General features: G+C 48.3%; 1 protein-coding gene across 3 annotated transcripts in view; it reads right to left on the bottom strand.

Annotated features, from left to right (window-relative positions):
• Positions 1 to 25,790, bottom strand: part of OGDH (oxoglutarate dehydrogenase) — a 1,050,082-nt gene that overhangs the window by 313,326 nt on the left and 710,966 nt on the right. For all 3 annotated transcript variants that reach the window (XM_069618964.1, XM_069618966.1, XM_069618965.1), the window contains exon 10: positions 17,670 to 17,798. In XM_069618964.1, the coding sequence (XP_069475065.1) occupies positions 17,670 to 17,798 (129 nt within the window). The remainder of the gene's footprint in view (positions 1 to 17,669; positions 17,799 to 25,790) is intronic.

Below are 25,790 nucleotides of genomic sequence, written 5' to 3'. Positions count from 1 at the left end.
AGAGCACCACCGCTGGACGTCTGGGGTACAGGGTTGCTCAATGGCACACAGCAGATGCCTCAGAGGCTGCCACAAAGCTAAAAAGAAGCCCAGGAAGAGCAACACAAACAAGTTAGAGTTGTGTGGGAGTTGTGCAAGCGGCTCTGTGCTGGCACAGGACAAGAAACATACCAGCCCTCCTGAGAAACACCGCTACCGGAAACCAGGCATGCGGTTTCTCAACAAAAGAGGGCGGCGGGCGATCAAGCAAGAGACAAACATCATAGCGGAAGGAGAAAGCTAGAAATCCCTGAGTGGGGAGAGAAGAAACCAAACCCAGAGTGGGGAAAAAGATTGAAATTGCAAAGCGGGGAGTAAAGAGACATACTGAAATACCAGAGTGGGGCAAGCAAGACTGGAGCCCTAGAGTGGGGTGTCAAAAAGAAACAGAGCCCCACAGTGGTGGGCACCTCAGAATCCCCAGAGATTGGAGAAAGACAAAGAATCCTACAGTGGGAAGAGAGATGGGAGCCATGGGCTGCAAACACAGGACAACCTTCCAACACAATAAGAACTGCCTTTTTTTAAATTTAAAGTGCTTGAACTGTGGGCAAAGGTCTGTACGGTTATTGTTGTGTGGATGTTTTTCTTTTGACATAGGGAAAGTGACCTGGTTAGTAAAGGATTCTGGACAGGAGACTTTATACACCCTTTAGACTTTCTTTGAGAAAATAGGGATGAGGTAAGAGTGAGGGAAAGATTATTCTAATTTACCCAAAATAAAAAATCTCAAAACTAAGTATTGTCCGAGCCCTAATTCTGACCTACCGCAAAGCACATGAAAACTTCAGTCAATTATTATCACACAACTACAATCAACTACATACATACATTCACCATTGTGGGTTCTGCTAACAGAACAAGAATTTACTTTTTGAAAACAACTATAGCAACTTTAAATAACTGAGGTAAATTACGTGTGAAACAGAGAAACATTCAAATTCAGTACCAGTAACCACAGGTAAGTAAATTAGGTAGAACACCTACAAATTAACATAAGACAAGATTCCTAGCACTTAGTAAGTCCAGCAATGATAGGATAGGAGGCCAAGAATGCAGGGGGATCTTTAAACAGACCACGACCAATCTTAGTCAGGCACGGGAAAGTTAGGGTGAGGACCTTACGCCAATGCAACCATATGATGGTTTGGGGGGGCAGGAATAGGTAGGCTAAAATACCCCCTTAATCCGATTTTTTAAGGGGCTACTTCAGGGGTTCCTAGATCCACTGGGCTCACTCACTTCTGCGCTGTGTGATGTCGAAGGGAGGTCCAGGGGCCAAGGCTGTAGCAGTTACTTTTGGCTTCAGAATTGGGTCAGCAGGTACACTGTTCAGGCTCCGGTGATATGGTTCTAAAGCCTGGACAACCTTGACACAGATGCAGACCTTCGCAGAACAGGTGGCCTCAAGAGACCTCCATGACACTAAGAAGACTGGATTTGGCAGGAGTCACCACAACCAGGCAGCACTAGGTGATCTTCGAAGGATGGACATATGAGCAGGCCCTTCACAGCATCTCGTCGGGGTAAGAAGCTGAAACTGCAGAAGCAGACTTTGTTGTACAAGTTAAAGATCTATTAAGTTCAAAGGATGCACTCCGAACAGCGACGGCTTCATCAAGCTAGCCCAGAAGAGATCTCCAAGGTCGTCCCTGCATATTCTCCCGGGACACTTCCCAAAGCTTAGAAGGCATGAATCCTCGAGCAGCGGTCGGGGCAATTTGTTCCAACCAACCCAGAGGTCGAAGCACTGATGAGGACCTTATTGAGATCAGGGAAAAGGAGCAGGGCTTTACTGGGACTGGGCTGGAGGCAATGCTAGTCCAGTGAAAAGATTGTTCTTTGGTCTTCAGTGGGCTGCACTCCCTCGTAGGTTTCTTGGCTCCAACGATGATCTGTCAAATGGATGGAGGAGTCCTCCTTTTATCCAAAATTTGGATAGAGTCGCCACCAATGGCAAGTTTCTGCACCATTCAAAATGGCAGGGGCTGTCCATTAATGGACAGCCACTGGACAAGAATTCTGCCAAGCAACAGACACACTGTGGCTCAGATGTGTACTGGGTCCAGACAGATACAGCCCCCACATCTGGCCTACACACAAACTGCCACTTTGCCCGGGAAAGGGTTTTCCATATATAGCCATACCCGAGAAGGCAGGAAGAGGGCCAACGTGCAAAACGGCCAAACGACAGACATTTTGGGGCACATCTGTTAGGGACAATTCTCATAAATGTGCTAATTCCCTTCACCTTAGAGACCCCCAGCAACTTTGCTGGATTTTGAGGACTTGATTTTTTTTACCAGGAGAGAGTGCTAGCCTTTTTTCCCCACTCTCTCATGTATTTTGATTTGTGTTTTACTCTTGTGTTCTTTGATTGTGGAGTTTTAGACAAATCCAAAAGGCATCATCTTTTCATTTGTGTCACACAGCACACACAGTGCAGTGGCCCAGAGAAGCCTTTTAGGCTGTCCAAGGTTTAAAAACCTTCTCTGGGATAAACTACTGTTTCACGCAGAAAGTGAAGTGAAATTGACTTTAGTCTTTTCAAATTCCTAGACACAGCACACCCTATTTTACAATAGAGTGCTGGAGGGGTTACCTAGTATTCCCTATGTCTAGAAACTCACGTAGCAGTTAAATGCTACACTTTCCTCTCAAAATGGCTGGTGGCAGTGGTTTTACAACGAACTACCACGATTGTTCCCGATCGCGAACACCGGTAGTGTTAAATCACAGGAGCCATGATTTTCAAGATGGCGTCTGAGCAACCTTTGTTTAAACAGGTCCCGATCATCTTTTTTGCCATTTCATTTTGTAAAGGTCCTTCTAGAGTTGGTCTCTGCGTGCCAAACCAGGTTTGGTCCCTTTGTTCCTACGCCTTTGGTGGGCTTCAGGACTGAAGACCACCTCTGGCGCCCGAGTGTCGGGGGTGGGCAGGAAGTGAGGGAGGTGCCCGAAACTCCCTGTGCTTAGTCTCCTAGGAGACCCAAATGCACTCTGGCGTGATTGGCTGACTGACTCAACAGCAAGGACAGCCACCCTGCTGGGTGAGTGGCAGCTACACTAGAATGAATGGGAGGAAACTAGATAAAAGGCGAGTCTCTTGACTTGGAAGGCAGAGTCGACCACTGGAATGAAAGAACTGAAGACAAGCTGGAAGAGGACGGCTGCTGCAACTCCTGGACCATTGGTTTGCCTCGTGAAGCCCTGCTGCAGGTCTGAATCACCAAGTTCATCTCGACAGAAGCCCTTCAAGGACGACTTCTCCCTTTCGAGTTGGTGGGACCAATCAACTCGTAAACCACCTGTATACCATTCTCGGAGCCGGTTGTATTTTCCTCAGAGTGCTGCAGGAAACCGAATAGTCAAGGAGAAGGACACCAGTTTGTGTGCTTGACTACAGCTAGCGGAATTGAAGATTTGCTTTTGCCAGCTTTTTGACCAGTCCCAGTGCAGTACAGGAGTCCCCCGACGTCCTCCCTCTTGTCCCCACAACTGAGGCTCAGGAACAGCAAGATCTGCAGGAACTGCCAGGAACAGAAGTCTTCAGCTGCATCTTTTTCTTCATTTGTAAGGCACTGTGAAAACCTGACCGAGAGAACTTACCTCTCACTGCGAAAGTGCTTGAAACTTTGCCAACTTGCAAGCCTAGTCAGCTTGTGACCCGACATATTCATCTTTTTTACTAACTACTTCTACTTCTCAGAACTTTGGCAAAGACCTTTCTGTTTAACTTCCAGAATTGCTTTATCCTATACAAGACTTTTAGCCCATTGACTTTGGCCTAATCTATTGCATTGAATAAACTCCTCTGGTGAACTTCAACTATTTGCACTGTTTTAGAGTAACTAGTGTTTGTTTTATTAACGTATGCCTTTTTGCTCCTACTTCAAATACTCTGAATGCCATTTTGCTCCTCTTTCAAAGTAGTTTAAATGCCCCAGAACCAGATATTGTGAAGTACTGAAGTATATTCTTGTGTGATATAGATTGCCTCATTTCTAGTGAATGTTTTATAACTGACTGTGAAATAAATTAATAAGTGTTTTGCCAAGAAACCTTGTGTATAAGAGTCTATTTGAATACTTGCAATTATAGACCTCTGTGTAACACCCTTGCAGCTCACGTTCCCTCTTGAAATAAGCCTTATTGCTCAGCAGCGCTGCCACAAAACTGTGTAGTACAGACTTATACCAAAGGTTGGTTTTGCTTACACCTGTAGTCTTAGTTGTGTGTAGTGGTCCCAAAGGGTACTGCATACAAACTTTACCTAAGAAAAACCATATTAGAGTATATGGTACTATTTATGGCATTATGCAGTAAAATTCAACAGTGCACAAGTGACAAGTTAAAAACACGCAATAAAAATATCCACCACCAGCCCATCTTGGACACAATAATTGTTACCACAAAGTAACCAAAGGAAAAGGTATAAGGATACAAAGTATCCTACCCGCACGTCACTTTAAGAAGTCTGAATTTTTAAAAATTACAAGCAATCCACTAAGGGAGACAGCCTCCCAGTACGGACAGTCTTAGGGACGGATTAGTTTTCTCATAAGAGTGAGCAAAAAGAAACAAATAAGCAGAGGACTTTACTTACCTCCAAACAGTCCGGTCAGCAAGCAAACAATAGCAAAAAGTTAAGCTACCCTTTAAATGTCTATGGGAGGAAAGCAGCAAAAAGAAAATCTTCCCTAACAGAGGGTTTCTCTGTTTGATTTGCACTCTCTGGAAAACAGAGGCAATTCAACTGACTGACATGACATTTTGGCATAATCTTTGGTGAGAATCTTGGATGTGGTTCTGGTCACCACTTAATCTATTTGTCCAACTTTCTCTTCCTATGCATCTTCCTTCTCGAGCCCCCCACTCATCCACCTCCAACTCTGAGGGTCAGACACTTATCCAGGCAGAGATTTCGGGAAATAGATGTCTGTCCTCGGCTGGGGCCTCCCTATGGAACAGCCTCCCTGCGCCTTTCAAACTTGAGCAGGACCACCTAAGGTTCCAGAAGCAACTCAAAACCTTCCATTTCGCTTCCGCTTTCTCTCCCCCTTGCTGATGTCCCCGTCTCCTGCGCATACTGGTTACCTGGCCACCCACTGAACCTATGGGAGAAGGCTCCTGCACGACCAGTTGCCCTTGCATCGCCCCCCGAGCCTCCCAACCACTTAGGCACTGTATCTGCAACCCTACAGTCCCCCGACTCTTTGCATTTATGAGCCACCTCCCTGGCAGCACTTATAAGTTCCTTTGCACTCGCTACCCACCTCTCCCAGACAGCGGCTGTGGCCATTGACTCAAAAGAACAAGTTACTTATCCAAGGTTACGTTCTTTCGATTGGAATTTCCTCCCACGTATTCACCATCTTTTGATTTTTATCTTTTGTGTGGACGGAGAACCATGTGACTGCTGCACAAATATCCTCAATTGGGACTCCCCTCTGTAAAGGGGGGTGGGGGGGGCAGGAGTAGCCATGCCCCTGGTCGAATGACCTCAGGAGGTTCTTTACCAGCTAATCTGTAGCATTCAGAGATACCCAAGATGATATACCTAGATAAGGTTTGTTTTGTGATCGCCATACGCAATTTATGGCCTGTGTAACCAACAAAAAGTTCATCATCCTGTCTTAATTTAGACATCCTGGAAATGTAGAAGCCAAGTGCACGTCTTGGGTCAAGCCTATGTAATCTTTACTCTTCCTTCCAAGGATGAGTTGGAGGATAAAAAGATAGTAGTATAATCTGAGTTAAATGAAAGTCACAATTTTTGGCAAAAATGTTGGTTTAACTTTAAGACTAATCCTTAAAGAAAATTGTATAAGGAGGCTTGCAAGACATGGCCTGAAGTTCGCTAACCCTAAGGGCTGATGTAAGAGCCACCAAGAGAATGGTCTTCAGAGTTAGCAATGTTAAAGGACAGGATTGAATAGGCTTGAATGGAGCACATTAGACATTAGATCCCAAATCGGGACTTGAAAAGGGACCAGAGGAAATACATTTGTCAATCTTTCAGAAATTGTATGACCAGTTGAAATTTGAAGAAAAGATAACTCTGCAGAGAAGCACTTACAAATAGAAAGCGCTGCCAAATACCCTTTAATTGTGCCAACCTGGAGCCCCAGATTAGCCAGGTTTAACAAGAAAACACCATAGTGTGCTGCATGTAAAAGTGTCCACATTATTATCCCTGCACCAGCTGCAGAACCTTTTCCAAAGGCAGCGGTATAAGGATTTTGTTGCTGACTTTCTGGCCAAAAGCAACATTTCCATTACATTGTCCATAAGGTCCCAATCCTTGCATCTCAACCTCTCAGACACCATGCGTGAAGGTTGAGTGTCTTGACCTCAGGATGGAGAACCAGACCCTCCTCTCGCGAGAGGTGGTCCTCTCTTTGTGGAAGATGCATTGGGAGGCAGATGGACATGTCCAGAAGGTCTGGGTCCGACGTCCACCTGGCCCAATCCTGAGCAATTAGGATCATGGATCTCCCAAACTTTCTTTTTTTATTCTCCGTTATTTAAAAATAGCATTTATTTTTTGGGTGACATAGTATGTACAATGAACCTGTTGGCATCATCTGTTGTAAGAAATTAATAAAGCCACTTCCAGTACACGAAAACCCGTCCTGTCCCAGACATTGTAGTTTGTTAGCAAGTAAAGAAATTAAAGTATTTGTTGGTTGGAGTTGTCGGGACTTCTTATCCCCTGCGCACCTCCTGTTGGCCCTTTCAGAATCAGCCTGCAGCCTACATCTTGGTTTGTCTGGGGACAAACTCCAAGGTTCCCGATTGGTTGAAAGATTGGTGGGGATGACAAAACCTGTGGATCAGAGTGGGCGCTGGTTGAACTTACTAGTCCAAGAGGTTGCAGTTATGCCAGTGGTTTTAAGTCATGGTCAAGTCAAGGAATTGTTGGTGCATGTGATTTTTATTTTTTTGGTTGTTCAGAAAATCCAAGGCTGGAAGACGCTGGTCACTCTGGAATTTGGGGACCATCTGTGTGATGTCTTGAGCCCTCACCTCGGGTGGCAAGGCTTTTCCTAAGGATGCATCTAGGACTGCACCGATGAATTAGAACCTTTGAGATGGTATCATGTGGGACTTCTTGAAGTTGAGGGAGAAGCCCAGTCTGGAAGGAGTGACAGCTGGATCTAAGATATTCCAGAACCTGTTCGGGAGAATGTGCCCTGATCAGCCAATCGTCCAGGTAGGGGTAGACTTGAATCCCCCCCCTCTCCTGAGACTCGCTGCAACCACCGCAATCAACTTGGTGAAAACCCTCAGGGCAGAGGTCAGCCCAAATGGCAGAACGCGAATCTGATAATGAGAACTGGCAACGTCGAACCTCAGCTACCTTCTGTGCTTGTGACGGATTGGCACATGAAAGTAAGCATTCTGAAGGTTCAAATACACCATCCAGTACTGACGTTGGAGGGCCTGAAGGATCTGAGAAAAGGTGACCATATTGAACTTGTCCATCCTGAGGAACTTGTTCAAGACTCCGAAGTCCAAGATGGGTCTCAAACCTCGGTCCTTCTTGGGAATTAGAAAGTAAGGGGCGTGCCAACCCTTGTTCCTCTCCGCTACAGCTACTGGTTCTAAGCACCTTTCTTCGGCAGGGTCAAATTGCCCTGCACAAGGAGCGAATCCGAACTTTGAAAGCCTTGTTCCCCAATGGATGATCCAGAGTCCTTTTGTAGAAAGGGAAGGCAGTAACCCCAGGCTATTGTTTCCAATACCCATGCATCTGGAATAATACCCCGCCATTCATGCAGATGCTGCGAGTCTGCCTCCCACTGGAGTTCGGTGGACTAAGGCTTCAGAGAGGTTTTGAGGAGGCCGATGCAGCGGCTGAGGGTAAAGCAGCCGTTGCCAGGACGGTTTTAGCACTTCTCCCCCGTCCACCACGGCGGCATCATCATCTCTGACCTCTTTGAATTGACAGTCCTATCCCTCTTCCAACTGAGTAATAGCGAAAGGACCTGCCCCTAAAAGCTCCTCCAGTGGGTCGAGTTTGTGGCTGGATGATTGCAGCACCAAGGGATTTGGCTGCGGCCTTGAAGGTCTGCAGCTTCTCCAGGCTTTTGTCAGCCTTGCTGCCAAATAAATGTATTCCATCAAAGGGCATGTTAAGAAGTCTGGATTGCACATCTGGAGGAAAACCAGACTCTCAACCTGGCAAATATGCGCATTACAGTGCTAGCCGCCATAGCCCTGCTGATACTGTCAGCAGAGTCGAGACCAGCATGGAGGGATTTGCATATTGCATCTTTCCCACCCATGACAATGTTTAGGAAATCACCTTTCTTCCCCTTCAGGGATATGTTCAGCCGCCATTGCTATGCAATCCCGTAGGGTGAAAGTGAATTAAGCCACTGCACACGTGGCATTTGCCGACTTAAGGGGCATACTCCCTGCAGAGAATTCCTCTTTTAGCCAAAGCGTCATAGTGTTTGTCATCTCTGTCCGGGGGAATTGTTGGTATGCATTTTGCTTGGATGTGACAGCCTGAATAACCAAACTTTCCGGAGAAGGGTGTTTTGTCAGGTAACAGAGGTCACTGCTCAACGCTCTGTATTTGCTGGTCAGTTTTTGGTTCACTGTTGGAATTAATTCTGGCATTTCCCAATTGGCATTAACTCGCCTTTGTAGGGCTTCATCAAAAGGAATAATAGGTTGCTCCTGGGTTCCTTTACGGAAAATATCAGTGAGATCGTACTGCTAAAAAAGTGGTGCAGGTCTACTCTATCCCAGATGGTCTATGACCGTAGACATCAGTGGTCTGTACGATCCATCAGCATGGTCTGTGGGATCTGTTTTTCCAAACTCCATTTCGTGGGAAGTGTCTTACCCACTTGCAGTTTGAAGGGTTTCATGAACATTGTTTATTCCAGAGTCCTCTGAAGTAAAGGCCTCTGGAACACCTTGTGTCCCATACTGTAACCAAAAAGGACGTGATTCATCCAAAGATGGCTCCTCATCCTCTTAAATTGAGGAACGTGACTTAAAAAAAGGCTTTCCTAGGCAGTGGGGTGAAATGTTCTCGGCATCCTTCAAGGGTTTTGTTGTATGCGTCGCGAATGGCGTGGAAGTCTTCGACGCTGATGTCGAGGGATTAGACGTCTAAGGCATCGAGGATTTTTTAGACAAAGATGTTGAGTCTTTCAGCGTCAATGTCAGACTATTTTCGAAGGAGACTTTTCTCTACTCGAAGGAACCTCTGAGGGTTCCCAAGGAGTTTTCTCTTAGACACCTGGGCCTGAGGGCGCACAAGTTTTGTCCTTTGCCTGCTCTCTGTCCTGCTTGTCGACATGGCTCTTACTTTGCTTCAAGGGGGTTGAGGCCGCATGCTCGAATACTTTGAGCATTTTTAGCCTGAAACTCTCCCATTCAGATGGTGAGGCCGATTTTGCAGAGCAAGCGACCCGTTCCAGGGAGGAACTCGGCGACAAAGACGGCGATCTATGGCACCTTTTCTTCGATCGTCTTGGGGACGATGTTTAGTGGCGAGAACCATTGCGGGATCGAGACCTTTTAGCTTTCTTCTGACGAGGAGAGTCGGAGGATCGCTTTTTTGGCAGAGTTTTGTCTAAGGGGATTTATGAAACCTACCTGCGGAACACTTCTCTCTATGCTCTCTCAGGGCTTTTGAGGTCATCGATAGGAACGACCCACGAGTTGATCATAAGCACCACAGACGCACCCGATGGGGTTCCGTAAGGGACATTTTCACCCTGTCGTGATTTTTCGAAATGTTTGTCAAGGAACCGAAGAGCGCTGATATTCCGAAGCAATAGCTCTCATGGAAAAACGGAACTGAAGCCAATGGTCGCTGCGCATGCTATACACCATTGATGTCAACATCAAGACGGATGCCCTCAAGGGACATCGTGTAGGCAGGCATTGATGCGCAGCACCCCCTGCTGAACATGTTTTGCTAAAGCAGGATATGGAGACATCACAAGATGAGAAATACGTGGGAGAACACAATCTATTCAAAGGTTTGCTACTGCGCAATGACAATCAAGATCACTTCAAGGTCCCGCACTTGGTGCAATGTCTATATGGGTGGAATGAAGATCAAGCAAGCGCTAATAGATCCCCATCGCTGCTAAATATACACAAGATCAGGCCACTCATACACCCCGTTCTGCTAGATAAGAGATGAAGGAAATCATTGGATTCAAATCACACCTGAGCAGATTAAGACCCCTTTTCAATGACCAGTTGCAAAATATCAGCCACATGCTCTTGTACTGAAAACACAAGAAAGGCTTCCTGGCTGCAAGAATTCTTTTTAAGTTCTCTTTGGAAAGACTGGGTGACCTCACATCAGCTCTTCAGGGGCTAAGTGACCAAATTCAACGATTGAGGGGATGGGTGGAGAACACTTCCTCCCTGCTGAGATATGGAAATATGGGAGAAGCATCAGGCCTGCGGAAACCAGTTCCATCTGTCTGAAAACTATGCATTGGCTAGACATTGGGGTACGAAAAGGATCACGGAAGCATCCAACGTCATCTACCACTTTGCTTTGGCCATCACTTTGCAAATCACCACAACAGGTGAACATGTGTAAATTGTGTGACCACCCCAAGGTATGACAGGGGAATCATCCAGAGAGTCATCATTCTGTCCTCATTTTGTCAAGTAGGTCATACACATTGCATACGTTGCAGTGACGAATATGTCTTTTAGCAGAAGACCCCCAGCTCTGAAAGATTTCATTTAAACCCAAATTATGAAACTTCCACTCATGAATGGAGTGGTCCAATCTGCTCAGCAGGTCTACTTGCATATTCTTTTCCCTGGCAGATAGACAGCTCTGAGAAAAATTGAATGAATGATGAATCCTCAATTGCTAACCTGCAGAGGGATGGGGATTTGTTGCCCTCTGTTTGTTGGTATAATACATGCAGGTTGTGTTAATACTTGGACCCACATGACCTTACCAGAGAAGGGCAGGAGGAACAACATATTGATATGATCTGTGGTCTAGGCTTGTCCACAGACTTAACTGAAACGTCCTGCAATGTGGCACCCTAACTCATAATTGAAGTATTATCCCCGCTTTGTGTGTGTGAGGGGGCGATCTGAAAGACTATCTTCATGAGATTCTCCTCCCTGCTCCAACAAAGGAGGTCCCAGCGAAGAACCTCAGGAATGGAGATTCAGGTTGATTGCTTGTTCTGAGTCTGGTGCCACAACTCCACCAGATGTAATTAGAGGTTCCAAAACCTGGCTAGAGGTACAGCCAGAGAACAAGTAGACATCGGGCTCAGGTCACACGGAAACTACCAGGCCGACAGATGTGTCAGGGAACACTGAACTTTGGTGGAGTCCCAATTAAGTGAATATATAGAGTATGAACCATCTGGGATTTCCCCTGTCTGACAGAGAATACCACTTCGAACAGTAAGTATAGCAAGATCTAAGAAGAGGATCAGGCTGTCCTGGCCAAAGGTGTCAGTCGTCCAGCTACTGATCATGATGTATCCGCTTCAGCTGAAAAGGAGCCCCAATAGTCGACATGAGCTTTGTAGATCCCCATGGGGCTGCATTCCGACCTACAGGTATCACACTGTACTTAAGTATGAGCCTCCCATAAACAGGAAGAGGAACTTTTTGTTCAGAGGCCAAATGGTAATATGCAAGCAAGCATCCTTCAGGTCCACAGCCGATAACGAATCTTCCTGCTTTGTAGATGAATGGATCTGGACAGGTATAAACATTGGGAATATGTATTTTTAAAATAAACCCTGGGGTGAGGGGAGATTTTAGGTCACTCCAGTTATGGTGAACAGGGTGTCAGTGTTTAGTCAAAACCCAATCAAGTTACGTGGAAGAGCAGTAAAAGCTTAGTCTCAGGAGTGAGTGTGAGAGTGGTGTAGGGCCTCCGAAATCACACAGACAAACAATTCAGCTTAGACAGTCAATGTATAGAAATACATCGATTCATTAGGCTATAGAACACACTAAGAAATTAAATTAGCAGGTAGTATCACAAAAAAACGAGATATCACAAATATATACATTCATCAGTAGGTTCACTTAAAATGCAACAATCAATAATTTTACTTAGGAAGTACAGCCCTAAGATGTATGGGTCCTAGTGCCCAAATGTCACAGGTTCCAATGCAAGTTTCGCCAGGGAAGGTATTCTCACAAAATATGCAATGGACTTGTGGTGGTGATTTAAATGAGACCCTTGTTCCGGTTCCTTGGTCGTGGTGACAAAAGGGAGTACGTCTGGCGGGCTTCTGCGGAAACATTCTGGAGAAGGACTTGACAGCAATGTATTCCACACGATTCAGATGTTCTGCGTGGTTTTGGTGCCTTTTTTCTCAGTGCCAAGAAAGAACGGATACATCCGGATGATTTCCCTCGGTCTTGGGAGTCTGGTGAGGGGACTCTGGATGAGAATTTCCTGCTTCCGTAGGTCCACAAGGAACCCCACAAAGTTTTGGCCGGATTCGTTCTCTGGAAGATGATGCACTCGATGGTCATACGTCCCCGGGCATTGGGATTCTGCAGCCTCAGAAAGTCACAGCAAGTCGGGGGATGAGCCAAAATGAAGCAGGTCTCAATCCCACCAGCCCAAGGGAGGAAGTCGTCCTGCACTGATCTTCTCTGTCCAAATGAAAACGGGGTCAGCACAGCCTCACTCAAGGCCTCACCAATGCTTCTCTGGTCCTGGAAGGTGCTGCTGGCGTCTGTTTATTTGATAATGCGCACCAAACCCTTGGGTAGCCGGGCGCAACAGTACAAGTAGACTTATAGCTTAGTTACAATGCATATCACAGGCATGTGCAAAAATATACATACAAGCAATACAGAGCATATCATATGTGTGTCAAGGAGCACGTACATATACATACCTATATACACAATACAGTACCAATCAATGCAGTGTTTATGGGCATACAGGGCGTGTATAGTAGTGATGCCGGTCGGGTGCAGGGGAACTAGGCCTGGTTAGGGTAGGTAGTCGTAGGGGACAAGGTAGATCTGGTTACGAATCATTAGTGTGCAGCCATTTGAGTAACTTGTGTCTAAATATAGGGTATGGTTGTTCTAGTCTCAGGTCAAGATGAAGCATGTTCCAGGATTGCACAACTTTAACTGAGAAGCTGGTTCCTCCAGCAGTAGATCGTTTGAATCTGGGAATCTCAAGCATAGATGTGTTGGCAGATCTTGTGGGTTGGGTGGCTGTTCTGCTAGTGAGTTTTTTCTGACGGGTAGGGCGGTGCTAGATTGTTCAGGCATTTGGAGGTGAGAGAGACGGTTTTAAGGAAGATTCTATCATTTATTTTTAGCCAGTGAACCTCTATTCTGAATTTAGTAATGTGCTCTCTGCTGGAGATATTCAATGCTGCTCTCAAGGCGTTATTTTGCAGTCTTTGCATTTTGTCTGATATACTTGTTAGCTCCTGAAAACAGGGCTTTGCAATAATCTACTCTAGACATTATAAGAGCGTTGGCTAGGGTAATACAGCTAGCATTAGAGAGAAACGGTCTAGAGGCTCAGATAAGTTTGCAAGTATAGGCTGTTGTGGAAGCAAGAGAGTTGACTTGAGGGTGAGAGGAATCCAGATAGAATCCTAGGGTTTTAACCACAGGCATAACCTTAATGATATTGTTATCGATGTTGAAAGATGCTTAGTTTTGGCTTAGTTTTTTAAGGTTAACTTCAGAACCTAGGATCAGTATCTCAGTTGCGTCGTCATTCAGGTAGAGGCCATGTGATGCCATCCATGCCTGAATGATGAGGTATGTCTTGTTCACCAAGGCTGAGTCTGTTTAGAAGTTGCCCGAAAGGGGTATGAGGATCTGGGTGTCATCTACATAGTTAGTGTAGGTGACGCCCAGTCTATCCAACTTGTCGAACAACGGTTTGGTGAAAATGTTGTATATGGTAGGTGAGACACAGGATCCCTATGGGACACCGCAGGTTATTTTGATGCGGTCAGCAGCAGCTGGAGGTCTCTGCTCATCCTCTTCGTTGGAGGTCTTGTTCCAGTGATCGACTCTTCCTATAGTCCCAAAAGACTTGCCTTTTATGTGAAAACCTATTCATTCACCACCCTAGAGCTTTCAATCACCTGTGGGCTGGCTGTCCTCCATGACAGCCAGCTGGCCAGTCAAGACCGATTTCAGTCAGGCACACCTAGAGACAAAGGACAGGAAGGTTTTGGGACCCTCCCTCACTTCCTACCTTTCCAGACACACTGGAGCCTGGACGGGCTTCAGAGCTGAAGCCCGCCAAAGGCAAAAACACACAAAGGACTTAAACCTAGTTTAAAGAACAGAGTAAAAGCCCAGAAAGAATTAACCAACAAGAAATGGTGAAAAATAAAGACAGGGGCCATTTTGGAAAAATGGTAACCCATCTGTGTTGTACTGCAGCTGAAAAATCACCCTGCTAGTACCGTGCACAAAAGGTAGCAAGAGGAAACCACTGCCAACAGCCATTCAAGTTAGTGAGTGCAACAAAAAGTTACATGAGAATTGTGATAAGGAGTTACTATGTAACAGCCAGTACTGCACTTAGAGTGGTGTGTGCTGGACCCACAAAAGAAAAGGTAAGCAAGATAAAAGTGATCTCACTATTCTTGGGACCGGTAGTTCACCCTTGAAAATGTATTTAAACATTAAGAGAAGTACAAGGGACTTCTCAGAGGAACAGCACAGAGGGTGCTGTGTGTCACTATGCAAAAAGCAAATGCCTATGGAGTTCACCCGACTCCATTAAACAGTTGAAAATCCCAGTCAGGGAAAAACACATGAGTGAGTGGCAAAAAGCTCCACTCAGGAGGTTAAAAATCAAAAAGATACCACATTCCAGCAAAAGAGCTAGGGGTCGCCAAGGTTAAAGGGAATTAGCATAGAAACTCAAAATTTTCCCCAAAAGTTTCCTCATAAGAATGAGAAAAAAGACAAGGGAAGTAAAGCAGAAGGCTATACTGACCAGCAAAACGTCAGGACAGGAGTCGAACCAATGCAACAAGAAAGGATGTCCAATAGAAGTCTAGGGGAGGAAAGTAGCAAAAACAAAATATTTCCTACGTGTGAAGGATCAGGAGTACATTTACAGTAGTTGCAACAAGAACACCCCTATTGACACCCTTTTACCTTGTATAACTCCAGACAAGCCACTAGATGGCTGTTAGGCAGAATCCTGTGCAGTTCCCTTAGGGAGCACTACAGAAGATTAAGACTACAGGTGAGAGCAATAAATCCCCTTTGGTATCAGTCTGTACCACAAAGATTTAGTTGGTAGCCATGGCTCAGCAGTCAGACCTATCTCAAGAGGGAGATGAGCAGTATTCCGGGTTTACACAATAGGCCTACAGTACTATGGCACAAGGAAACACTGACCAAAGCTTTGTATTAAAAAGTAGATGTATATTTATTTTATAAACCTCTAATGAAACGCATGTATCACAGTCATCAAGCAAGTTAAATTAATTCAATGGAAAATATACACACTCTCAAGTTAAATTGTAGACCAAGTGAACCAGAGTGAAAACAGCAAAACGGCACAGTGAAAACCACACACAAGGGATCCTCTATCAATTTCTCACAAGGGAGGGAAAGCACAAGTTATATAGAAATAGTTTCTTACACACCCTAGCAACACTTCCCATAAGTTTGTTAACCAGTTTAAGCAAGACAGTGCATCAGTATAGGCAATACTTAAATGTAAACTGAGCAAAATAACAATTCACAAGGTTTAGAAAGGGGAAGAAAAGGGTAGTTATAAGAAGTAGGTGCACCAACACAGTTCTAGTTGAGAATCAATCTAAAGAAGGCAGGTCTAACAAATGTAGCCAGAGTCAGTTGGCCTGTGCCAGAGTTAGTGGTACAGGGCAAGGGCCCAGGAGCAAAATGTTCTTGTAACTGCAGTCAAGTCTTTGGTTAACGATTTTGAATAGGTGGATGCAGAAGTTGAACAGACAATGTTAAGAGAGGGGCAGCCAACCCAACAGGTAGGTAAAGGATTTAAAACACCTTTAGTGCTACCGTGAAGAAAGGGCGGCCTGGCGGAACAATGTACCTTTAAATGAGAAGTGGCTCCCGTGGTAGCGGTTGTTCCTGGTAGTTCCTGCAGTTCGGGTGATCCAGCAGAGGAAGAGAGGCTCTTGTAGTGGAGGAAGGTTCGAGTTACTGCACTACCCAGGGATGAAACCAGCCGCGGTGCTGCCAGACGAATAAAAGGTACGCTCCTTTAAATTGCGGTCCGGGTGGACTGGTGCCTGGCTATCCGGCCTCCGAGTACAGGGTACGGGAGATTCGACCAAGGCAGGTCCGGGAAGGCGATTGGCAAACTGGTTGGCCCCACCAGCTCAAGGGAAGAAGGCATTTGCAGATGAAGATCTTCTCTCGTCGTGTGGAGAAAAGTAGTGAGACGCTGCAGCAGGGATTCACCGGTGGTTCAGTCATTGCAGATGTCTTTGGCATCTCTCCTCTTCGGCTTCTGAGTTCCAGTGGCACCGTCTTGCTCTTCCAGTCCTCAGGACCCTGCTTCTGTGCAAAAAGATCCCCATTCATACAGCCTAGCTGTCACTCACACAGTGGAGTGGTCATCTTGATGGGAGCAACCCTGTCCAGGGGTCCTACTCCGCCTCCCACACAATGGACCCACCCCAGACTCAGTGGCGCCGAAAGGAGAGCTTCTCGGCAGGGGCCCGCCAAAAGGACGAACAAAGGATCCCCGACCTGCGTTAGGAGTTTAGAGAAAGACCAGAAAGAAGTTATATTAAAGTTCTGGCAAATAAAACCTACCGGAGTCAAGTTAATATTAAAATGCACCGGCGGTATGTTAGAGGCTGTCAGAAAAAGTGGTAGCCTCGAACAAAGGGAAAATCCCATTGGGAAATATTTGCGGACGAATATTTATGGTAGTAACCACTGCCACCAGCCAGAAACTTGAGAGAGGGACTGTACGGTACCCTCTTGAAAATGAACCTAAGGAGAAAACGATTAACCCTTTCCAGTACCTCCATAGTAAGATGGGTTGTACTGGTTTAGTTCATAGGATTTGACTAGTAAAGTCCATTGGGACTTTACATGCCCTGGGAGACAGTAGTCAGTCCCAGGGTATGGAGTCTATGTTTGGGGGTCGCTACGACACCAGTGTCACTGCACTGAGGGTGCTGTGTAACACATGTGAATAAAGATGGTTCCTATGGGGTTGAGAAAATCCCATAGACATTAAACACAAAAAATAGCCTAGAACACAGAGCAAAAATGCCTAAGAGTGGGAAAAAAAGAGTCTCACTCTTAGCAGAAAAAAGAAACAAACCCTTCATATCCAGCAAAGCTGCTGGGGGACTCTATAGGTAAGGGAAATTAGCCATAGAATGAGAATTCTCCCTAACAACGTCGGCCTATGCAAGTCAGATTCACAAGTCTCAGGAATATATATGGGATGGTCTGTGGCCGCGGCAGCTATAGGAATGGCAGCAAAGAGACATTCTGGTCAGTATTGGCTAAGGGGAGGTGTGTGTTGTGTTATTGGCAGTTATATAACACTAAATCACAGAGTAGCAAGTCAGTGAGTTTTTTTGTGGGTCCCCATCACGTCCCCCCCCCCACCCCCCAGGATTCTGAGCACTTACCTGGTTGTTGACCACTACGTGAATAGTTCCGTGTGTAGTGTATGAAGGCAGGTCACTCAGGTGGAAAGTCTCATAAACAATGCCCTGCCCAGCAAATGCAGCATCACCATGAAGCAAGATGGACATCACCTGCACAAAGAAAATACAGCACCATATTCAAAAGCACATCCATTATTTGACAAATGAGAGACACTTCTAAGTACCAGCCTGGCAGGGTTAAAAAACTTTTTAAAGGTTTTTTACGGCATATTTATCACATTGCCCCAGCAATAATGACCATGCTTGGCCTGAAGTAGTTGGCAGAAGTTCAGCATCCATGCCCATTCCCTATGTTGCATTTATCTATACAATGCATATAAAAGTAATAAGTGGTATAATTACCAGCTTCTTTTATAAAAGACCTTCTGACCCTATGTGATGTTCAACTTTAGAGAAATCGGAAGGGAATTTTCATTGGTAACTCTTCTACAAGTGCGAGAAGTGCGTTATCTGTGTCAAGCCAATCCTCGCTAGGTGGTGTGAATGGTATATACATTAATTTTCTTTTCTAGCTGCTGGCAAAGAATATTTTTAAAACAAAGCTTTTTTTTGTAGGTGTTGATCCTGAACTTGCATGTTGAACAGGGTGCCATCACATGATACACAGGAAGTAGCAATGAAATTATCAATAAAATTGATGTGTGGGCCTGTGAGGAGCTATCAAAAGACATCAACAGTTCCATTTATCCTTACACATTGGAGTCCAGGAAGTGATAAGAACAAGTTACTTTCTTACCTGGTAACCTTCTTTCGATGGGATGGTCCGACGACGTATTCCATATCTATGACATGTAATCACCACAGCTGTGCTGCTTCGGAAACTTTTTTCGGCGTCTGCGTCCTGCGTCGATGACGTCGATGCGCCGTCGTCGAGGGCCTCCTCCGACGTCATCCGATGTGATAAGTGGGACGCACGTAGCCTCAGTTGTAGTTTTTTCCCCCAGAACGTGTGACACTAGTCAACTGCCAGTCAGACACACAGCCTTGCGGAACGCAAGCTGCAATCGCAAAAGAAATTCTGCAGCGGGGAAGGCAGGGCGGGAGCGATATGGAATACGTCGTCGGACCATCCCATCGAAAGAACGTTACCAGGTAAGAAAGTAAATTGTTCTTCGAGGGGATTGGGTCCTCCGACGTATTCCATATCTATGACAGACTCCCAAAGCAGTACCAGAGCAAGGAGGAGGGAAAGAATTTTAGAATCAAGATTTAGAATAGCCAATCAAATAGCAGAGCAAAGGACCGCCTTGCCAAAGGCCAGATCCTGTGCTCGGATGGAATCGAGGGAATAGTGACGTACAAATGTATGTACTGAAGACCAGGTGGCTGCATCACAGATGTTGCGAATAGGAACACCCCTCTGCAGGGCAGTAGACGCAGCCATACCCCTGGTAGAATGGGCCCGCAAGCCAGCCGGTGGGTCCTTACCCGCCAAGCGGTAGCACTCCGAGATGGCCAAAATAATCCAGCGAGACAAAGTCTGTTTCGTCACAGCTTGCCCCAAACGCTTTCCAGCGAAACCAATAAAGAGTTGATCGTCCACTCTGACCCGGGACATGCGTGAAACATAAAAGCTTAAAGCTCTCCTAGGATCAAGCCTATGGAGCCTCTTCTCTTCCTTACCAGGATGCGGAGGAGGAAAGAATGCCGGAAGAACAACCTTCTGGGCTAAATGAAATTCCGTCACTACCTTCGGAAGAAAAGGAGGACGAACTCTAAGGACAACCCTGTCCTTGTGAAATACAGTGAAGGGAGGCTTAACTGAAAGTGCCTGTAACTCACTCACTCTGTGAGCGGAAGTAACCGCAACCAAAAACACAGTTTTCAGAGTTAACAGCCTCAAAGGGCAAGAATGTAAAGGCCCAAACGGAGCACCCATAAGAAACTTCAGAAATCAAAGGGATTTTAAAGTAAGAACACTCTTCAGACGAGCGCTTAAAGATGGACAGCGCCACCAGATAACCTTTAACGGTACCCACTTGCAAGCCCCTGTGGGCCAAAGAAAGTAAAAAGGACAGAACCATGGGGATGTCACATGCAAAAGGATCCACATTCTGAACTCTGCACCAGTCGCAGAACTTGCGCCAACGGCAACGGTACAGAGACTTTGTTGCTGGCCTTCGGGCCGAAAGCAACACCTCCATCACGTCCTCAGGGAGGTCCCAATCCTTATACCTCAACCTTTCAGAAGCCAAGCGTGAAGGTTGAGGGATCGGACCTCTGGATGGAGAACCTGACCCCCCTCCCGTGAGAGCAGATCGTCTCGGTAGGGAAGATGACGTGGAGGGCAGATGGATAAGTCGAGAAGGTCCGGGTACCACGTCCTCCGAGCCCACGCCGGGGTAATGAGGATCATCCGGGAACCGAACTTCCGTAACCTCCGCAGCACTTGCGGGATGACGGGGACTGGAGGAAACGCGTACAGCAGCGGGAATGACCACTCCACCACGAACGCGTCTCCTAAGGCTCCTTTTGGAGGAAATTCCCGCGAGCAAAACCTTTCGCACTTCCGGTTGACACTGGAGGCGAAGAGATCCACTTGAGGGGTCCCCCAAAGGGCGAAGATCTCCAGGAGAATCTCCTGCCTGCTCAGAGCGTCCGCCGTCACGCTCTCGACTCCGGCCAGATGAACTGCCGAGAGCGAAACTTCCTGCTGGATGGCCCAGAACTCGAGCTGCATCGCCTCCCTGCACAGAGGAAGTGACCCTGCCCCCCCTTTTTTGTTGAGGTAGTGCATGGCCACCGTATTGTCCGTCAGGATCAGGACACTTTCCTCGCACAGTCGGCAGAAAAGCCTTCAGGGCTAGCCTGATGGCCCTCAGCTCCAAAAGATTGATATGGAGTCTGGACTCCGACGGAGACCAACGACCGCTGACTGTCAGCCCGTTGGCATGAGCTCCCCATCCCGTGAGGGATGCATCTGTCACGATCGTCACCTCCGGCCAGGGAAGCCAAAATGGAGCCCCCCTCATCAAGTTGCCTTCGACGGCCCACCACAGAAGATCCCGGGCGACCGAGGGCGGCACTGAACCGGGTCCGACATCCTGCCGGAAGACTGCGACCATTGCGTCTTGAGTGCCCACTGCAAAGATCTCATCCGCAGGCGAGCCTCTGGCACCAGAAGAATGCAGGATGCCATGAGGCCGAGCAACCACTCGAACGCAGGGAGCTTCTCGGCATGCTGAAACTTGTGCACCATCTGCTGAATGTGAAGAGCCCTCACCTGGGGAGGAAAACACTGCCCCAGGGAAGTGTCGAGCACTGCTCCGATTTACTGGAGCCGCTGTGTTGGCGTCAAATGGGACTTCTTTAAATTGAGGGAGAAGCCCAGCCTGTGAAGGGAGCGGCAGGTGACGGACAGATGATCCAGGACTTGCTCGGGAGAGCTCCCCCTGATCAACCAATCGTCCAGGTAGGGGTAGACGTGAATCCCCCCTTGCCTGAGATGCGCTGCCACCACCACCATGAGCTTGGTGAAAACCCTCGGGGCGGAGGTCAATCCGAACGGCAGGACCCGAAACTGAAAGTGCGAGTCGCCAACCGCGAACCTCAAGTACTTCTTGTGCTTGGGATGGATCGGCGCATGGAAGTAAGCATCCTTGAGGTCGAGTGACACCAACCAGTCCTGAAGCTGAAGGGCCTGGAGGACTTGAGAGAGAGTAACCATCTTGAACTTGTCCTTCCTGAGGAGTTTGTTCAAACCGCGCAAGTCCATAATGGGTCTCAATCCCCCGTCTTTCTTCGAAATCAAAAAATAAGGGGAATACCATCCCTTGTTCCTCTCCGCTACAGGCACCAGTTCTATGGCGCCTTTCTCCAGCAGGGCTTGAATTTCCTGCGCAAGGAGCGGATCCGGACTCTGCAAAGAGAGGTTCCCCGGTGGATTGTCGCAAGGCCTGTGCCGAAAGGGAAGACAGTAGCCGTGGGTTATGATCTCCAGAACCCACACATCTGAAGTAATGGCTTGCCACTCTACAAGATGCTGCGCCAGCCTTCCCCCCAACCGGCGAACCATGGGGCATGGCCTCACGACTGAGTGGGAGCAGCTGCGGCGTTACCTGAGGGCAAAGAGGCAACTGCCCGAGCGGCCTTGGCACCACGGGTACCCTGTCGTCCACCTCTGGTACCCCTGCGGTGGCCTCTTTGACTGCCAGCTCCTCTCGCTTTACTGAAGGATGAGTAATAGCGAAAGGAACCACCCCTCCACTGCTGTCCCCTAGGACGAAAAGGCGGAGGCTGGCGAACTGCAGCGCCCAACGACTTCGCTGCAGCTTTTGAGGTCTGCAACCTCTCAAGGCTCTCGTCAGCCTTGCTGCCAAAAAGGTGTTCATCGTCAAAGGGCATGTTGAGGAGCCGGAACTGCACATCAGGAGCAAATCCCGACTTCTGCAACCACGCAAACCTGCGTATCACGGTGCTCGCCGCCATGGACCTACTGACGCATTCAGCTAAATCCAAACCCGACTGAACGGAATCACACATGGCATCCTTACCATCCTGGACCATAGCAAGGAAACCATCCCGTTCGTCCCCTTCGGGAATATGTTCAGCCGCCAACGCAACACAGTTCCACAGAGTGTGAGTGAAACGAGACAGGGCACAAATGGAGTTGGCCGCCTGAAGCGCCATACCACCAGAAGAAAACACTTTCTTCGCCCAGCCATCAAAACGTTTGTCGTCCCTATCAGGAGGGATGGTAGGGTACGATGCCTGCTTTGCCGGGGCCGTGGCCGCCTGCACCACCAAACTCTCCGGAGTGGGGTGCCTGGTCAAGTAGCAGGGGTCGCTACTGGCTGGACGGTATTTTCGCGACAAGGATCTGCCCACCGCCGGGAGACTCTCAGGAGCAGTCCAAGCCGCCGCCACCCTTCTCTGTAAAGCCATATGGAACGGCAGTACCGGGTCAGTTGGGGGACCAACATCAAGGATGTCCGTCAGATCATCCTGCACAAACTCCCCTGGGGGAGCAGACCATCCCAAGTACTCAGAAACCCTAGCCATAGGGCGCCGGTACGAGGAATCGGCATGAGAGCCAGGCTCAGGCCTACAAAACTCCACCTCCGGAGAGGTGTCCAGTCCACTGGCATCATGCAGTGACTGTCTCAATTCGTCAAACTGACTATGGCCCGAGACAATTTCATCTGGAACCTGACTAGGAACCAGGCCATCAGAATCCTCATCCGCCTCCGAAATATAGTCCAGGTGGCGAAAAGAAGGCACCCGAGAGTGCTTGCTCTTAACCAGAGCCTTCCTAGGGGGTTCTCCCGTGCCACAGGGTACCTCCGACACGAAAGGCGTCGATGGCGTCGAGAGAACCGGCATCGGCGCCGAGAGGATCGGCGCCGAGGAAATCGGCGTCAGACGCAGCGCCTCCAGCATCGGCGGTGTCGACACAGCCTTCGAGGCCGGAGCCCCGAGCGCGTCCCTCGACGACCCGAGCGTCGACGGCATCGACGACTGCCTCGAAGCCGGAGCCCCGAGAAAGCCTGTCGACGCCCTCGACGCCTCAGACGTCGATGTCTTCCTTGAAGACTTCACAGGTGCACACGGTGTCGAACGCGTCGAGGACCAGGACCTGGAACGGGTACGGCGAGAACGAGTCTCCTTGTCCGAACGGGACCTCTCCCGTGACTCGTGCCGACCACTCATGCGAGCGGTGTCTCTCGACCTCACACGACCGACCCCACTCGGGGGCGCGGACGGCTTAGTACCCTGCGACTCAAGAATCGCTAGCATTTTCTTCCCGAAGGAAGCCCATTCCTCCGGCGTCGCACGGCTGGTGGGGTAAGCGACGTGCCGGGCAGAGTCCTCCGAGGAGGACCTGGAAGACGACCGGTGTCGGCGCTTCCGAGAACGCCTCGAAGAGGCTGAGGAGTGGCGAGACCGACTCCTAGAAGGAGACCCACGAGACTTCCGACGATGACGCGGAGAGTCACCCCTCGAATCATCCGTCGAAAGCCCCGCAGACTTCGACTTCCTGGGCTTGGACACCTGACCTACCGACTACAACTTCTTACGTTCGCGTAAGGCTTTGGACGTGAGTGACTGGCAGTCGATACAGTCATCCGTGTTGTGGGCCTCCCCGAGGCACCAGAGGCAGGCGTCGTGCGAGTCCGTCACCGACATCTTGGACCCACACTCCCCGCACTTCTTGAAACCCGGACGCGGGGTCGAAGACGAAGTAGAAGACATCTTCACACAAAGGATTTGCACAAAACGAACAGGTTCGAAGAACCGAGAAGAACAGAACTCCAAAGAGTCGAGGCGTGAACCGAGAATCACGAAGCAACACGTTCGCGGAAAAAACGGAACTGAGGCTACGGGCGTCGTGCGTCCTACTTATCACATCGGATGACGTCGGAGGAGGCCCTCGATGACGGCGCATCGACGTCATCGAAGCAGGACGCAGACGCCGAAAAAAGTTTCCAAAGCAGCACAGCTGTGGTGATTACATGTCATAGATATGGAATACGTCGGAGGACCCAATCCCCTCGAAAGCAGAATTCTGTGCATATGATATGGACCAGGGAGAGAAGGGGGTCAAGTTGGAAGACTAAGTTGAGGGGAGGTTGTTCCATTGGTGCCGTGCACCAGTAGGGAGAAGAGCCTGAAGCGGGAGTGTGAGACACCAAAAAGGCGTCTCACCCGCTAGTCCCCGGGGGTCTGTCATCCTGGTGGCCAGGACAAGGCCATCACTTTTGGATCCAGTTCCTGGGTGTGGACCAGTGCGGGAGGATCACCTGGATCGGGGGTCTCCGGGGACCCGGAGTGGGACACCGGGTGAAGTGGGACATCGGATGGTGAGACGGGGTATCCCCTTCCCTATAACCCCTTTTCCCATTCTTCCAGGTAGGATACTTAGGAACTCGACACCCCCAGCCCCTTTCCCGACATGAACACTTTCTAACCGACAGCTCACTGTGAGCGAAAACTAACACCAGAGCCGTATACCCGACATGTACCCATACAATAGTCGGACTGGGTCAGGCAATTCCTGATCATTACGCACACCTGACTTCCATCCCACTGCCACACGGATAAAATGCAGAGCACGAAAGCACACACTGAGCAAAGCAAAGCAGACGAGGAAGCAGCAGTTCAAAGATAGCAGTTGAAAATGAGGAGAAAGACGGCGATACCAGAGCTGGCTGCAAGGAGGGAAGTGCCCTTGACCCTTTCAGACCATTACTTTCGTGAACCTTGGAAAATAAGAAGCCTAAGACCTAGAATTAAAGTTGAAGAAACCTGTGCTGTGTGTCGGAGCAACCCGGGGTTCTCCTGCGTCGATGACCAAGGCAGGGAGGAGCGTATGCCGCTGTGGTACTGTCCCTGGCTCCTACAATAAAGCAGCGCCAGTAAAGTCAGCACAGCCGGTGAGTCGGGGAAACAGATACCAGACCGGCCTGTGTTAGAACCAAGGTTGCCTTTGGCAACCAACCTTGTATGGAGAAATCGAAAGAGAACAGTGTGTAAATCGTATGTGACATGACAACTTTTAAAGCCAAGAAAGATACCGTAAACAGAGTGGTCCTGTGCCACGTGGGTGCTCATTCGAAGGTCTCTGTTAGGTATCCAACTGGTTTGCAATTGTGTAGAGAAATTGGGAGATCCAAGTGGTCCTGCAATGGGTCAAGCGAAATCCTGTGCTCAATCGAAAGTCTTCGATAGTGTCACAAGTCTCTCCCCTTCTGACCTGTTTCTCTTTGCTTGCGACCTTCTTGGATGTGACTTCCTTCTTTCGAACGGTCTGGGATTTATACAGGCCCGTGTGCAGGTCTTCGGATTCCAGCGTGAGGATTGCAAGTCCTACGCCAAGTAGCGTTCAAATACCCAGGACCGGGAACCAGGAAGGAAACAGTATCCTGACTCGGAGGCACGGAACGCCGTGAACCAGGCACAGGAGAAATCCAGGAAGATGAGCACGGAAGGAAAGGGGACGGAAAGGGAATATAATCAGGAAAATGGGAAACGGGACTCGGAAGGAGGCCCCGAGCGAACGCCGGCAACACACGTCTGACTACTCCAGCCGATAGCGTTGAGACGCGCAGAGCCGCGGGGCATGACTGTTTTGTAGGAAGTTGA

Source organism: Ambystoma mexicanum, chromosome 10, assembly GCF_040938575.1.
Source record: "Ambystoma mexicanum isolate Mex_15411 chromosome 10, UKY_AmexF1_1, whole genome shotgun sequence".
Lineage (NCBI taxonomy): Eukaryota > Metazoa > Chordata > Amphibia > Caudata > Ambystomatidae > Ambystoma > Ambystoma mexicanum.
Note: the sequence above shows the minus strand (reverse complement) of the source record. Positions and strands in the feature narration are given on the sequence as shown.